Below are 15,778 nucleotides of genomic sequence, written 5' to 3'. Positions count from 1 at the left end.
TATTGAACATTCACTGAACAAATTGAAAAAGAGGAAGAACCATGATAGTTCACATTTGCTGACATATTTGTACTAGCAATTATTAGCCCATACTGAAAACTCTAACATCAGGTATCTTTTGGGCATGAAGGGGGGAAAAACTTAAACACTTGCCCTGTATTTAAGTTCAAAAGTTGTTTTTCCCAACAAAATGGCTCTTTGCAGCTGTCTGCTTCATAATGTAATCTTCAGAGGAAAAAGGGAAAGTAAAGGCATCCAAGTTGCAGCTGAATTTGACAGGAGTACATAAGTTATGTTAGAATACACTTACAAATCCATGTATCTATACATCAATGCTGTGGCTGTTCAGGATTGATGTTCACAGTCCTGTATATTTCTTTGAGGAACATCAAGGCAGTGTCTTCAGAACCCCTAGAGAGAATTTAAAAAAAAAAAAATTATTATTATTTTGCTGTGCTTCTAATTCTTGTAAACCACATTTCATCCCATTCCAGCTCTCCAAAAACTTTACACAACCTACAGCCCTAGTACTTCTCTTTCAGGAGCACAGCCTTACCACTACCAACTTCCTCTGAGCCACAACTCTCCACCAGTTTTGCATTATTTCTGCTTTCAGCCCTAGCTTATCCATTTACCCACTTCTTTGATGTTACTCATTTGGCCTATTCTCCTCAAATAATCTATCACGTTTTACCTGTGAGGGGCTCCCGAACAGATTCCACCAAGGATACATTCTACTTGTCCTGGTTTTCTTCCTTTATTTGCCCATACTGCATCTACTAGCCCAGTGTCAAAATTCAGCCTTCCCAATTCTATCAGCAATATTCTAGTTCTCTCCTCACCGGCTGCCACCTCCTTGTAAAGAGACTACATTAAATATCCACAGTCTTCCTCTCTTTCTTACCACTAAAAAGGAAGGGAGTTCTCAAATAATTTGAAGATTAATATAATTCAAGTGCTATGTTTCCAAATTAGTGGTTTTCCTCCTTTTCAACAATCAAAGCTTCAGGCTATCTGAATGTAAGTTTAGCATGGACAGACTCAATCTTCTTACTTGTCTATAAAGTATTATTTAAACACACATAAGCAAAGAACGTAACAATCACTGTAAACAATACCAAAGTTAAACAGGCAGGTTTTAAGCAAGTTGCAAAGCTGCAGGAGTTGTTTGGTAAGGGTAGCTTCCCATGCTTTTTGAAAGAAAGGACATCAGGAGGCAGTAGAGGAGATCTGGCATTCAGAACCGTGAGGAACACCATCTACAGAGCACCAGGACAGTTAAACGTGCAAGCTAAGGGACCACAGGTGTTGTCCACAACTGAGCACAGAGACAGTAACTACGCCTCTTGATGCTCTCCGCTATTAAACAAGCAAGCAGAAGGATCAATGCGGAAGCTCCGTTCTCTCTAACCCACAGGTCATTTCATTTAAAGCTTTCCCCACCACCCCCCTCAAAAAAAATAAAAATGGTGACAAAACCCAACCCCTCTCCTACCCCTTACTCGAACAACAGAAAAGGCCTATGGGCAGCAAGTTCTTAAAAACCTGGCAATGATCAGCTGCCGCCTTGTGGAAAAGAATTGTGTGTTCCTTCAACTCTACCCCGAAATGGCTCTGCCACTTCTTACAGCTGCTGGGGAGTACTGCCAGAGCTCAGTGCCCAGCAGTGCTGGCACCCACCAGCGCCGCAGCCTTCATCTTCCCTCCTCCAGCGGTGGCTGACCCCTAACAGCATACGGGATACCAACTGCTAAGATGATACTTCAGGTAATGCCTTCCGCATAATAATTCCACATTTTAGCCTCTGGAAAAATGCCTGATTCAAAAAATTATTCACTATTAAAAATCAAAGCCTTCAAAATTAGTGTACAGCATGGCTTGCCCAGCAGCTGCTAGATTCAAAACAAGAGATGAGTATTTTCTTTCCTGAAAGACCAAAAAAGCCACCCCCCCAACACATTTTGCACAGCTCAGCCTCTGACACCCCAGCTTGCCTGTAACACACAAAGATGTGCTGTCGTGTTGCCAAATCCATTTTAAGCCTTGCTCTACCCATCCACATCTTGTGCATTTTCACGTGTGCTTAATTTTTTGACAGTAATAAGATGCACACAATGATATACCGAAAAAAGGAAAAAGAACAACTCTGTAGTTCAGCAAGTCAATAGTTACTGTTATTTCTGTAAGTGGAATTATATCTTCTTCCATTTGAAATGCATAAGCACTTTTAAAAGGCGTAAGTCCAAACGCAGGTAAGGCAACGGTGCACTGCAGCTCTGACCCCACAACACCACCAAACTCTGCGTCTTGTTCCATAAACTGTCCTGCATCTGAGCAACCCCTGCATACACGTGGTAAATCGTAACCACCCACGCTTACAGGAAGACCCATTGTGCCATCTTCTTCCTTTCTTCTGTTAATCTTTCACAGCAGAGCATCAATACCCAGCAATTTCATTCCCACATGAAGAGGTAATGAGATTTTACAACATACCGTAGTCTAAAACAATCCCTTCATGAATAGTTTGGCTTGAAAAACTGGTTGTCAAAAATGCTCACAGAGCCCTCCTTGTTTTGAAAATGATTGTAGCTGAAGGTGTGCGTTTTGAGTGTCAAAGTTGAAGAGGACAGTATGCAAGGTCTATATTGCAAACAGGGGGACAGATCTGTTTACTCTGTGCTGACAGAGAATTTTATTTTGAAGTGAGCTTAGCGAATAGTGACATCTAGGTGTGACAACTTGAGACTGACAGTCCTGGACACTCGTATATACTCTTCACCCTGATACTCAAATTGCCTCAATTAACACTGGAGCATCCAGTGTATGACAAATTTATCTTTACACTATGCCTGCATGGGAAGGCAGCATCTTCCCAAAGGAGAGCCCACTTCAGAATTAAGTGCTAAGGACCTTGGATCCAACTCAGTCCAACCAGTCTTTTCCAAACTTTTCAAAGATTGCAAAGACCCAGAAAACTCAGGTCTCCTAAGTCATATGCATGCACATCAACCACTGGAACAGTCATAGTCTGATAATAAATGTCACAAAAGGACCAACTGGTTAACTTCTCAAATCAGCAGCAGCCTGAAAAAACAGATCTGTATACATAAACCCAGTTATTTCTGTCAAAACAGAATTGAAGTGAAACGCTAGGGCGTGATTTCTGACAGAGATCACCTACGTCTTCATCATAACACACTCAACATCATTCTAGCTATTATTATATTGGTCACAGATAAACAACAGACAACAGGAGTAAGACAAACGGTAGGCATGTCATTACCAACATCTAGAGACATACAGTTCTATCAGAAGAGCAGTAATTACAGAATCACAAGTATTTCCTCTTACCAATAGCACAAATGACTCTGTAAAGCAAAAAGGTATTCATTGAAGCTTTCTATTGGTTTTTCTTGTAGAACGTAATCAATCCGACGTCCTCCATTTAGCATTCCAACCTTCACCAAGAAATCTTCATCTTTTGGAGGGTCTGGACTGTCAGTGATCTTTTCAGCTAAGATTAAAGAGCTTAAGATTTAACCTGTTTTCAAGCACAGCCCGCTTGACTATAACCAAGAAATATCACCCAGTTTCCCCGCTATAATTCCAAGCACTTGCAATAAGACAATACCGACAGCCCCAACTGACTAGCATGCCACTGCTTAATTCAGAAATGCTACTGGAACTCCAGGCTAATTTCTTTCATAACAGTTTAAACAGAGTTTGTTTGAAGAACAGCTCACATAATGTAGTAGCTGAGCCATTTTAAAAACAAACTGTACTGTTTATACGCAGGCAAATCCAGTCATTCCACAGCAAATAACCTGAAATCATGTTTTTTCCATTAGATCACATACTTGAATGCTTCTTAGCTCAACCCAAGAAACTCAGCAAAACACTATCAAAGAGAATAAATCTCACAAATATTTTATTTCTACTAATTTGCCCTGAAAGAAACACAGGTGATCTAGAAACCTGCCCTTCTAACAGACAGTTGAAAGGTTATACAAACTCCAGCCTAAAATATCCTTCAATAAAAGTTAACTTTTCCTCTCCTAAAAGGAAAAAAAACCCCACCCAGCAGTAGATGTTCCATTTAAGATTAACACCCAAAAGCACAAAGGCCTCCTTAATAGGGTCAGGAGAATCAGTAGCACTCACAAGAATGCTCAACTTTCTACTAATTTGAGACCGTTAAGTTATATGAAAACCAACAGTGTGTCCACATACCTTCTACCACTTGTTTTTCTTCTTCCTCTTTAATTTGGTTAGCTACTTTCTCCAGTTCTGCTTGTAGTTGAGTTGAGGATGTATGAGCACGTGCAAATTCGTTAAGGGTCTGCCATGCACTCTTCAGTGAGCTAATAAAACCTTGTTTCAGATCAGATCCCATACGAGAGAGAGAGTCCTTCAGCTCTAAGGAAAAAAAGAGAGGAAAAAAAAATCACCATAGTAGAAGGCTTTAAAATTATAAATTAAAAACTGAATAATAAAACCCTGTTCAACAAATCTCAACTATTAGGGGTAACAGGACTGCTGTGTCATCAATGTGTTTCTTGCTTTTATATTCCATTTTAAAAGATTAGGTGAAATGCAATTAATCCCCAATTGATTTCTCACTGAATGGGTCAAGGACAGGGAACAATCCAACAACCTCCAAGTCCAGAAGGGTCCACAGAAACAGCTACACCAGATAATCCCTCAACACGAACACTACCCACAATCACTCCTAAAATCCTGCACTAAAGGAGAAGCACAGAGACTAGTCTCAAACTCCAGCACAGCAGAAGAGGCCAGAAGAGCTGCTAACATCACTTGCGGCAGCAGTGGAGAAGCATTCCCAGACAACTCCAGCCTGTAATTCTGCTACAGCTCAGTACTTGTCTCACCAGTAACCAGCTGCCATTCAACACTGGTGGGAAACTCTGGCTGATGGAGAGCTCTGCACCGTCACTACTTAGGACAACATCGGTCTGTTAGATTTGGGCTCACAACTACTCCATGCAACATTCAAAGAAAAACCTCTAAAGAGCAACAGACCATATTTTTCACATCTATTACACATCAAAAGATAGCTGTAACCTAAAACATCCCTTAACAAATACCTTGCCTAAGCTCGGAAAGGAGACTTATTCTAATGTACCATTCTAAAGTACAGATGCTGCAGAGTTGCTATGTCCATGTGCCCAAAGACAGGTTTTCAGGCAGGCTCTGTGAACTTGTACAACAGTAGTATTGTCAACTGACCAGCAAAACTGACCTTCCCTACTAGGTATGCAAAATGCAGTATAGCACCTTGATCTGATGTGTACTTATGAGCAATAAAATCCAGTCTCTGCCCACCAATGGCTCTGGAATCACCGTTTTCCTCAACGTTTCCAGTACTGAACAGTCACTGGTTAAACATTCCATGGTGGTCATTATAGACAAGGGAAAAGAAATCAGTAAATTTAGCTTCTGTTTCACATCATCTTAGAAATTAAGGTGAACAAGCAGTGTACAGCCATTTTAAAATGGAACTTTGTTACTCAGAAGCTCAAATCCGGAGGAATTACCATTATTACATCTGAATGCAGCTGTGAATGCCCAACTTATGGGGCTGGGAGGAATCGCTCTGATGTTTAGGAAAAACATGGAGTCAGATACCCAGGAACATTCATTAGTCTCTTGAGACTTTACAATATTTTAATGCATCAAATGAGCAAATTAGGAATGAGATCCAAATAGGAAATAAGTTTTCTTTTTACCCAGATGAAGCCTTTTTCTGCCTTTATGATGTGGAATAAGAACGGGTTTTAAATCCGTGTCTTCAACGATCATCGGTTCTAACCTGTAAGCTACGGGATCAAGCTGTTAAGAAACAACACAAAAGACACTTAGTTACCTTAGAAATTATTCTAATGATCACATTTCAGTGAGAAAGACAGCCTTATTTACAATTACTAGAGAACCATTTTTAAATTCTGTTCTATTTCAGTTTACAGAAACTCTCTTCATAACCATTTAGTTTAATTATAAGATTAAGCACGGTCATTAACTAATTAGGTCTTGTTCTCCTACACACAGAGATTCTAAGAGAGGAAACGAGAGTGAAAGGGCAGCAAAATTTCCTTGCACTCTGATGATCTCTACCAATGTGTCACTGTTTAACTGTTAAACAAGATAGGACAGAAGAGACAAATGTACCACATGCGCTGCAAAACCTCGAAGGGTTACTGAATTTTCCAGAATCTGAACTGTAAACTCAGAAAAGTCCTGTAAACTGCTCAAATACAAACACTTCATTAACATCTACAAGCATGGCTTGAAATTAATGAAGGAAAAAAAAAGTTCTTTAAGCTCTGAAAATGAACAGGGCAAATATCACGCCAATGCATACCTAGGCAAGTGTGACGGGTGGTATTTTGCTAGCCAGAGTTAAACTGTGACAGCATGCTAGGTGTGGAACCCACAGCCAGCTCTGCTCCACTTCTGCAGTAAAGACCACAAATATTTGGAATCTATCTTTCAGTTAGGTCATTTTTTTTTTAAAGGACATTTTGGGAAATGTACATAGGGCAAGAGGAGGTGTAATGCTCAAAGGCTAATATCTAATATTCTGCACTGTTGTCATCCCCATCAACTAAAAATCAAATCTCAGAAGCGGTGCTTACTCACTGGATGATAGATATTGAAGAATCCCTTGCAGGTAGGAAGCCTGTAGTTTTCATCAATCTTCTCCACACCTCTCACAGTAAGGAACACACCAATAGGGGAACCGAGAGCAAAGAAAATATCTGGTTCAAAGTCCAAGGCACTGTAAGCCACAGAAACCTACCAGACAGAAGTCAGATTCAGAGTTGCTCAGAACTGCCAGCTAGTTAATAACATGCTTAGGTGGGAAGGAAAAACAAGTAGTATATTACACTAACAACATGCTCACTGCACTTCCAGGAGGCTTGAGCTGCACTGCCCCCTTCCAACGAACGCTATAGCATCAGTACATTTTAGTACTGTGACACTAAACTGATTCTCTTTAAAAAATTGAAAAGTAAGAAAAAAATTAATAATACATTTAGAAGAGGAAGTCTTTGAGGTTTGGAACTTAAGTTTGAGGTCAAACAGATCAATTTAGGATACCATGTCAAATGTAAAGTCACAGAACCATTCAATATGTCATTCACATGGTTCTGATGCTGGAAGAGAACTGCTGAAAGCAGTACGGCTCATTCACTGCTGAAAGTAAAAATAAATTGCAATGGCATCCTTGTGATAATAAGTTTTGCTTTTCAGTATTCTAACCCACTGTCCCAGCCTTCCCTCCAAAGGGTAAAGTTCTTCACAAACTTAACTTGAGTGCAACAATCAAGGGAAGTATAACGAAGTCATCAACGTTAAAAAACCAAAGCCAAGCAAAAGACAGCACTGTTCCAAATGAGTCACTTAAACCTATGTAGTCTCACCTGGCCAGTTCCAACTTCAAAATACTCATAGTCAATGTTCCCAGAAGAAACTGACACACCAACTGGAAGCTTCTTCTTTGAGTGCAGCTGACCAGGCTCTGAAGGGGAGACAGAAGTAACCATCTCCTTTGTTTTCTGGGCACCTTCTTCAGTTTGGAGCGTGGCAGCCAGCACTGCTTTCTTTTCTGCTACTGCTTTCTTTTGTTCCTTTCGAGACAAGTTTCAAAAGCAGGAAAAAATAGCTTATTCCAAAGTTCTCAAAATTACTTTAATATAACCATGATGTTAACAAGCGTGTTAAAGAACGAAAGTTACTCCGCAGCACGGAATCCAGCTAAATTTGCTTAAACTCCTCCTTACTCAATTCCTGAAAAATGCATTTACCTGCTTGGCTGCTCTGTCCTTTACAAAATTAGCTATTTTCTTTCTTGGTCCAAGAGGTATCCCCATTTCCTTCAGGTCATCAACTGTACACATCAGCTAAAAAAAAAAAACCCACACAAATCAAAGCATACTTTATAACTTTTCAGGTAAGATATACAATTTATTATTAACAATGCCTTATGAATAAGACAAGACATTTTATAAAGATACAGAAATTACAAAAAATTTGAAAGATGTGATACAAGGTGTCTTAACATAATTGGGAGGAGGGGGAAGGGAGGGACACGCCACATGAAGAGAGTCTCGCATAACCTTTAGTCCAGGTCATGCATTAATCATCTTAACTTTGCAACTTCGTTCACGCCTCTTGATTAAACCACAACATACACTAAACTCAAACTCATTAAAAAAAAAACTAATCAAAAAAACCCCAAACATAAGCCTCCATACCCCTGCAATCCCCGCAATCCAAGTGAACATTACTGTACCAGAGACTCCATGTCAATTCGCTCCTTTTCAAACGTGCTGGCATACTCCGACAAACTAAGCATTTCCAGAGTCTTCTGCAAAGTAGGAACATCATCGTCTACTTCAGGCTCACAAAGGTCATCACCAGAAGTAGTAATTGAGGAACCCAAGGAACTGGTGTCTTCAGTCATCTTGAAAAACAGCATAGAAACAGAATCACATCATCTAACAGGGAAAAGCCAATATGCAGCAAGTAAAAACACATTTAACTACTTTCTCTTCGAAACATTATTACGTAAGGGTTGTAACCTTATCCCCATTTTTAGTAAAACAGGATACAGCTTTTCCATTAATAATAGACCAGCAAGAAATATATTTAAAAATTAAGAGGGACAAAAGGTTTCTTGAGCTTCTGACACTCAAAAATATTTCCTTTTAATCATCAAACAACTGGTCGCTGTTTCTAGCCTGAACCCAGATGGATTCTTTCCCTCACACACATCTCCCCCACCATTCAGATACTGTTAAGACCAAGTTACATGGCCAGAAAGCTCAAAGTTGATGTTCATGATCAAATCCCATTCCCGGCCTGCTTGGAACGAGAGAGAGATGCCAACAGTTTGTCCTGAGAACTGACAATATTTTAAAAACTGAACACTGCCATGAACACGTTAAAATGTACTACCAGAACTCACAACCGTGTTTCAGCTAAAACATTTGGGAAAGTTGCTGAAAATATCAGATCCATTTATCTGGAAAGACTAGCATGCCAATTACCTGTTTATCATGAACAGACGCCTCCTTTACAGTCCCATTCACACCAGAGAATGGCCCAGTATTTACTGACGAAGCCAAGTCCTTCTGGTTAGACAATATGTCGAACAGAATTAAGGAACCTGGAGAGAGCAATTGAAGTTGCCTTGGGAATAAAGTCAGATTTTCCTGTCCCTGAATCCTAAGCAAGACTTATGTGCAATAGTAACAGCAATGTACAGACTGAGCAAAAAAGGACGGCTGAATTAAAACTGAAATACCCACATATTAACTTGACCAGTCATCTGCAGTAAAAAGCACACTGTTTTTTTCCTCCTTGTTCACATGAAATACCTTCATGTAGTTGCCATGATTAAACTACCTTTCCTTAACCATCTTAGACTGCTTGCCAAACCAGAGGGAAAGTTCCAGCCCAAACCCACATGTCACAGTCTTCATGACACGTCACATGTCACTTACTCCACACTCCAAAAAAAAAAATCTTACTTTTACTAAGTGAGGGTTCTGAGACACAGAAGTTACCCACCCAACAGGACACCTGTCAACTTTTACACACAAATTAGACACCAGGTCTTCAAGAAGGAAGCCAAAGGGGAGTGGTGACGCAGAACATACGCATCCATGAAGTACTAACATCTCTCAAAGCTTCATAAAACTTAGCCATTGAGATGTGTTTGACTTTTAAACAGCCCTACTCTGAAAGACAGCGATGCCCTATCAGCTAATTTTAACCTTATGTTTAATGAAGGTTCCATTCCCCTTGGTGTAGGAATGCTGGTTTTACCCCCTATCAGCTCCTTGGATAATTACCTAAACTGTGTCCGGCCACAGAGACTCCTCCTTTGAAGTCTGGGTTGCGACTCATGAAAAGCGCATACAAACGGTTCATTTCCAGCCCCACTTTATCCACGATCGTCTGACAGTAGGTGGGGCTGTTGTAAAACAGTATGTCAAGGAGCGTTTCATTGGTGAAGTGGCGCAGGCGTCCAATGCTCGGCAAAGTGATTTTTTTTATGTTCCTGGTAACACAAAATCATTAGAAGCATGAATACCATTAAATAAATGCAGATAAGAACTTTGTTAACTTTTGAAATGTCAGGTAGTAGAACTGCAGTGTAAATACTACAGACAGGGTCTCTACAGACATGAAAAATAAATACAGAGCCTTCTGGCCTCATTGCATATTCATACATCAGTGCTATCTGCTCATTGTACGTATTTTGAGAGAGATACAGCTCCCTTTTTCCTCTCCAGGCTGAAGGATGCCTGAAACAGTCTCTTCTCTGTTACAACACTGCTCTTACGTCGGAAGAAGGAAGTTGTGTGAGCAGATTGGTAGAGGCGGAAGAGAAAAATAACTGGCATATAAAAACTGAAGGTGAAATTGAAGTAACAGGCAACATACACTCTATCTCTGGAGAAAAAGCTTGGCATCACCATCTGCCTACTGGAGTTACAATAAGGGTTAAGGTTAGGGTTTGGGAATTGCTCCAGCAATGGCATTGCTAGAGAACTGAAACTGCCTTAGTTAGCAGTGCCTGGTTTGATTAACAGAATGAGGATCTTCCTTCCTCATGACAATACATTGTTCAAATAAGAATAAAAGACTAAGATGCTAGGAAAGCAGCATGACTTGACTGAGCCAGAAGAGTCTGGAGAACACCAGCACATGCTCTAAGCAGTACAGGTTGCTTCCCTCGCAATTTCTACTTCCCCATCTTTGAGCAAGAGAACAGAGCTTGAAATGTCAAGCAACAGCAAAGGGACAGGCAACAAGAAGCAATTTTAAAACAGGTATTTTAAAGTGCTGTAACACTCTTATCCTAACATAGATACTTTGATTTTTTTTTTTTTTTAAAAAATCATCTCAGCTCAACTGCCTAACCATAGTCCAGGCACTATGCTAGGGTTGGACAGAGGCCTCAAAGTCTTCCCCAGGAAGAAGACACTGACATCTCCTAGGGTCAAACTCAATGAGACTGCAGGAAGGTACAGGAAAGAACACTTTCCACTCTAAATTGTACATACCTGCTGCTGGACAACACATCTCTAGGGTTCACTGCCTCTTACTTAGGCTCACTATCTCTACATACTCACATGTCATCACATACCAATGCATCAGCCACCTTCAGGAAAAAGGAGCGCTGAAAAAGCATGCGTGTCCTGGCACTCAGTGTCATGAAAATAAACAAGAGAAAATACTCCACATGCCTTTCCAGCTTTCCCTAGATTCATGAAAACGTTAATTAAGAAAACTAGCAATTCTCTTGCGTAACCCAGTCATTCATCTAGCCTAAAGAGCATATTAACTTCTGTTTATCCACTTTATAAGAACCGTTAAGACGCAGCTCTTATGAAGTTCTCAACGTAAACAATATACTCACCTGTCTACACCTGTTGCATCTCCGTGCAGAGAACTATGCCAGTGAACGGGGAGGAATTCCACCCTGCTCACTTTATGTTCCTCTAAAGATTTCTTAAAGTGAGTCTGCAACAACTTCAGAGAAACGGCCCTAAAATCATCAACTGTAGAGAAGAAGAGTAATGAAAATCTGATAGTAGCAGTACTGAAGTAGCACACAGTTACAAATATTCTTTTTCCCCCTCCAATTTCAGATACAGTGAGAATAGAAATGAAGGAAACTGTAAAGTGGAAATTTTTTTTCACATATTACTCCTCTAACTATAAGAACATATATTTTTTTAAAAGCACATCTTCTAGCAAGCTTCTATTTATCCCACACGAATGCATTTTTACTCCATAGCCTGCCTTCTTCATTTACTCAGTTGTACTACAGCGCATTTAAAAACCAAAACCACCCCACACAACCACCACCACACACACACACACCACACAAAGCATACACGTACACCCACATCACAAAAAAGACACATGCCCCCACACCCCAAACCGCTCCGCAAGGCTAATATTGAGGACCAGTAACAGTTACAGCTCTAAGTCTGACAAAACACAGATTCTACTTTTGGAAAGTGATCAGGAAAAAATTCTACCAGAAACTGAACTTCCTAACATTAGAGACTTTTTTTTTAAAGACATGCTTATCTGAATACAAGATCGGGAGACACACATTTAAACAGTTAAAAAAACAACTGCTCACTAAACAAGCAAAGCCTTACCACATTCAACAATGCTTCTAAATCTCAAGTCGCATACAGGACCTATGCCATGAACCATAAATACTAGATGGTCAATTTGGGACACTTCTCCTGTAGAAAAAGAAAAAAGAAACAATTCACAGTGCCAGTACGTACCGCAGGGGTAAGTTTAGAGTTAAGCAACCTTAAGATACATTTGCTTTGTAAAGCCTATCACATAACATGGTTCAGGACACAACACAGCCCACGGGACTCCTTTGATTCAGAAGAACCAAAGCCAGATAACTTCCTTCAAGCAGCTTAGATCAAGGAGTAACTTGAATCTTCAGACTCTAGGCATGAACAGTGCATTTCCACTCCACCCAGTACTGCCCGACTTTAGCGCAGAATTGAACTGACTGCTCAAGCTGCAGTGATCACATACCATCAGGAATTTCATCATGGTCATCATCAACTCCACGTTTTACAACCCTCGGTCTTGCCTGACCATCTTGAGTGGTGCCCCATTCATCTGGTGTGGTAGAAGGCTGGAACTGAACTATGACCTGAAAAAAAAAAAAACAAACAACATTGTCCAATTATAAACACAAATAAACTTACGATTTGTATTGTTAGTCTGAAAGCATTGCATGGTTTAACCCACTTTTTGTTTGACTGCTTCACCTCGCATCTGAGACTCAACTGTTTTCTTCAGCTAGCAGATATACAAACAAAGCCTTAGAAAACCTTCAGGCTATTCCCTGTGGAAGCAACAGCCAAAACCATACTCCAAAATAACACATAAAATCCCCATTAGTATGAAAAGCAACCAACTACTTAAACAAAAGTAACTGCTAGTTGAAGAAGCTCAGTGATTCTTAACAATTTTAACTCCTCGGACAAGCATTCTTCATTCCTTGACTACATTCAATGTATGCTCCCATGCACCCCTAGTGAATGCGCTGAGAACCAATTGCCAAAATCTGTTACCTTGGGATTATGCATAACAATTGTCTCCCCATTTGGGAATTCAAGTCGCCGATGCCACTGATTTGTAGTTACGGCCCTTTTATATTCTGCCTGAAACAGTAAACAGGTTACACAAAATCAGTACGCCAAAACATTTTTTGGCCTTTGCATCATCTCGAATGTTAAGGTCATAATTTATATAACTTCATTTATACAAAAGTGTCACATGAAGCACTATACAAGTTGATTTTAGGCCACAGCAAAGCAGGAGCTATGCATGAGCAAGATGGCCTTCTAGCCACTCCCCCTTCCAGGATTTTCTTACTTATGTTCCAGAAAGTGCACTCTGGAAATTGCTGCAATGAAACACGAAGAAGTATTTCTAAGGCCATAAGGACAAAGAACTATCAAGTACTTTGTGAGGTTTATGTAAAGGTAATACTAACCTCCAGCTTATCACTAAAATCCTCAGTGTAAGGAATAAACCGGCTATCCTTGTCTCCCTTATAGAACCACATGCATCGTCTCACTTCTGAAGGCTCTTCTTCCCAGTAAACAGCTTTCCTCATTCTGTCATACAGGTAGACATCATAGCGTCCCCCATCCGTGCTCAGAACCACGCTCTCGGGATCGGGCTGGACTATGACACAGAAGTCACGCTCGTTACAACACTAACACATACCATCCTTTTGCTCTCTCGCCCCAGCCCCGATCGCTTCCGTGATGAGTATCAACACAGACAATTATACCGGGGAAGAGAAGCTTCATAATATCAGGCAACCATCATGTTGCTCCTAAAATGCTTCTATGTGCTCTGTACACAAGAAAAAAAAGCTTTGAAAAACTCCCAAATATGAATACTTATTCCAGAGCTGACAGATTTATAAACAGGCAAACCAAGACACAGATTTCTCTGTGAAAATGTGACAGCCACTGGGGATGTACATCTGAACAATGACAGCATCAACAGATAATATAACTGAATAAATTAAGTGGCACAAAAATACATCCTCAAGATATGCATTAATATTACTGCCATATCACTCTTTCATATGTGAGTGGCATTACTCTAACGTCTTCCTTCTAGTTCTTCTGTCCACCTCTGAGTAAGACACGACTTACCAGAATTATAGACTTCCTCTAGTTTTGCAGAATCCAGAATACTGAATGGCATCCATATTTGCTTGTCCTCCACCTCCTTACAGTAGAACCAGTGTGGCTGAACCGGCTCATATTGGTTCTGCAGCAAAACTGGAGGTGCCGGGACCAGTGGACCAGCAGGCCTGGGAGCTCGGAGCTGTGACGGAGGCTGTGGAAACTGAAAACACATACACGCTCATCACCTCAGCCACACACAGCAAACTATAGATCAGTTCTGTGACAGCTACAGGGAACACGCTGCACATCTGCTGGCTTCGCCAGCAAAACCAGCTTGAAAAGAGATTTCTTGCCAATGGCTGAATGTCCTGACTGACAGCAGAGGGCCAAACAATCCAGCAGCACGGCTGAAATGGCAGCAAACTGTAAAAAACAGTAACAGACAGAAAAGAACAGCACAACTTCCCAACCCAGCCTTGTTTCTGACACCAGAGGCTCAGGTAGCTGCAGCCCCAGGGAACACTGACTTCAAAGATTGGGAAGTTTTCCTAAAGCAACAGTTCCAGGCTAAGTCTAGTGAAAAGATTTTGATGTCAGAAAGGGTTCTGGGGTTTTTCTGGGTAAAATAAAAGTCTTCAGAAGACAAAATAAGCAATTCAAAGAGGAAAGTGACCTAAATTGTTTTGTGCTGGTACCAGGACAACAGGAATGATTTACGTACCTGTGCCAATGACGCTGGAGGTGTCTGATACATCTGGCCAGGCGGTATGGAGGATGGTGGGTGAGCAGGCAGGTGACTCTGCTGTAGCTGGGGTGGAGTTAGGTACGGGTTAGCTCTGCTGCTCAGGGTGGTGTGCCGATAAGGGTTAAACCCCTGCTGAGATGTTCCTGGGGGAAGAGTAGACGCATTTGCAGGTGGAGGACAGCTCTGCTGAGGAGTCTGGTAAGCTGTGATTCCCACCTGTGATGAAGGTGGTGCAATGTAAGAGGACTGTGACTTGGGAATATGCGGTGAAAAGGAGTTTTGCCCATCCTGTGACCCAGACGCAAGTGGAAGTGAAGCTGGAGGCCTCGAGAAGGCAGGTGCTCCAACAGGAGGTGCAACAGTTGTTAGGGGTGGCTGCCCAATACTCCCAAATGGATCACTGCTACTAGGTACTTGAGAGAAATAGTTGAAAGTCTGTGGTGGATTGGGGCTGGCAGAAGTCTGACCCAAGAAGCTGTCCTCTTCACCAACATCTCCAGAATCATCTGCAAAACCAAAGAGATCACTAGAGATATTGCGAGAGGTTCAAACCAGTTACTGTATGTAGTCAAAATGTTCCGTAACATTATCAGTTATTTCCAAAACTCTTTTGGCCCCATAAAGCTAAAGCATTACAGAGCTTACATATCCTTGATGAGTAAACACACCATAAAACGAAACAAAAGATACCAAGTCTTTAAGAACATTTGAAATAAACCATCTAAATCACTTAGTGTACATAGATAAAGCAATAAAAATTAAAAATCTGAAATAAGAGACTAAAGTATGACTCAAGTCAAGG

At 40.8% G+C, this 15,778-nt stretch overlaps 1 protein-coding gene across 1 annotated transcript; it reads right to left on the bottom strand.

Moving 5' to 3' along the window:
- Positions 1–329: 329 nt before the first annotated feature.
- Positions 330–15,482, bottom strand: SEC23IP (SEC23 interacting protein; the record flags this gene model as incomplete). The annotated part of the gene is made up of 17 exons (XM_010156107.1): positions 330–411; positions 3,352–3,514; positions 4,231–4,416; positions 5,748–5,850; positions 6,658–6,813; positions 7,443–7,649; positions 7,827–7,922; positions 8,315–8,485; positions 9,072–9,190; positions 9,879–10,087; positions 11,453–11,594; positions 12,207–12,296; positions 12,610–12,730; positions 13,155–13,244; positions 13,580–13,773; positions 14,256–14,451; positions 14,953–15,482. Coding segments are annotated over 17 exons (2,855 nt in total), but the record flags the coding sequence as incomplete, so codon positions are not given.
- Positions 15,483–15,778: the final 296 nt, after the last annotated feature.

The sequence above is a fragment of the Eurypyga helias genome, unplaced genomic scaffold (assembly GCF_000690775.1).
Source record: "Eurypyga helias isolate BGI_N326 unplaced genomic scaffold, ASM69077v1 scaffold8187, whole genome shotgun sequence".
Classification (NCBI taxonomy): domain Eukaryota; kingdom Metazoa; phylum Chordata; class Aves; order Eurypygiformes; family Eurypygidae; genus Eurypyga; species Eurypyga helias.
This window is presented reverse-complemented; position numbering and strand designations above follow the sequence as displayed.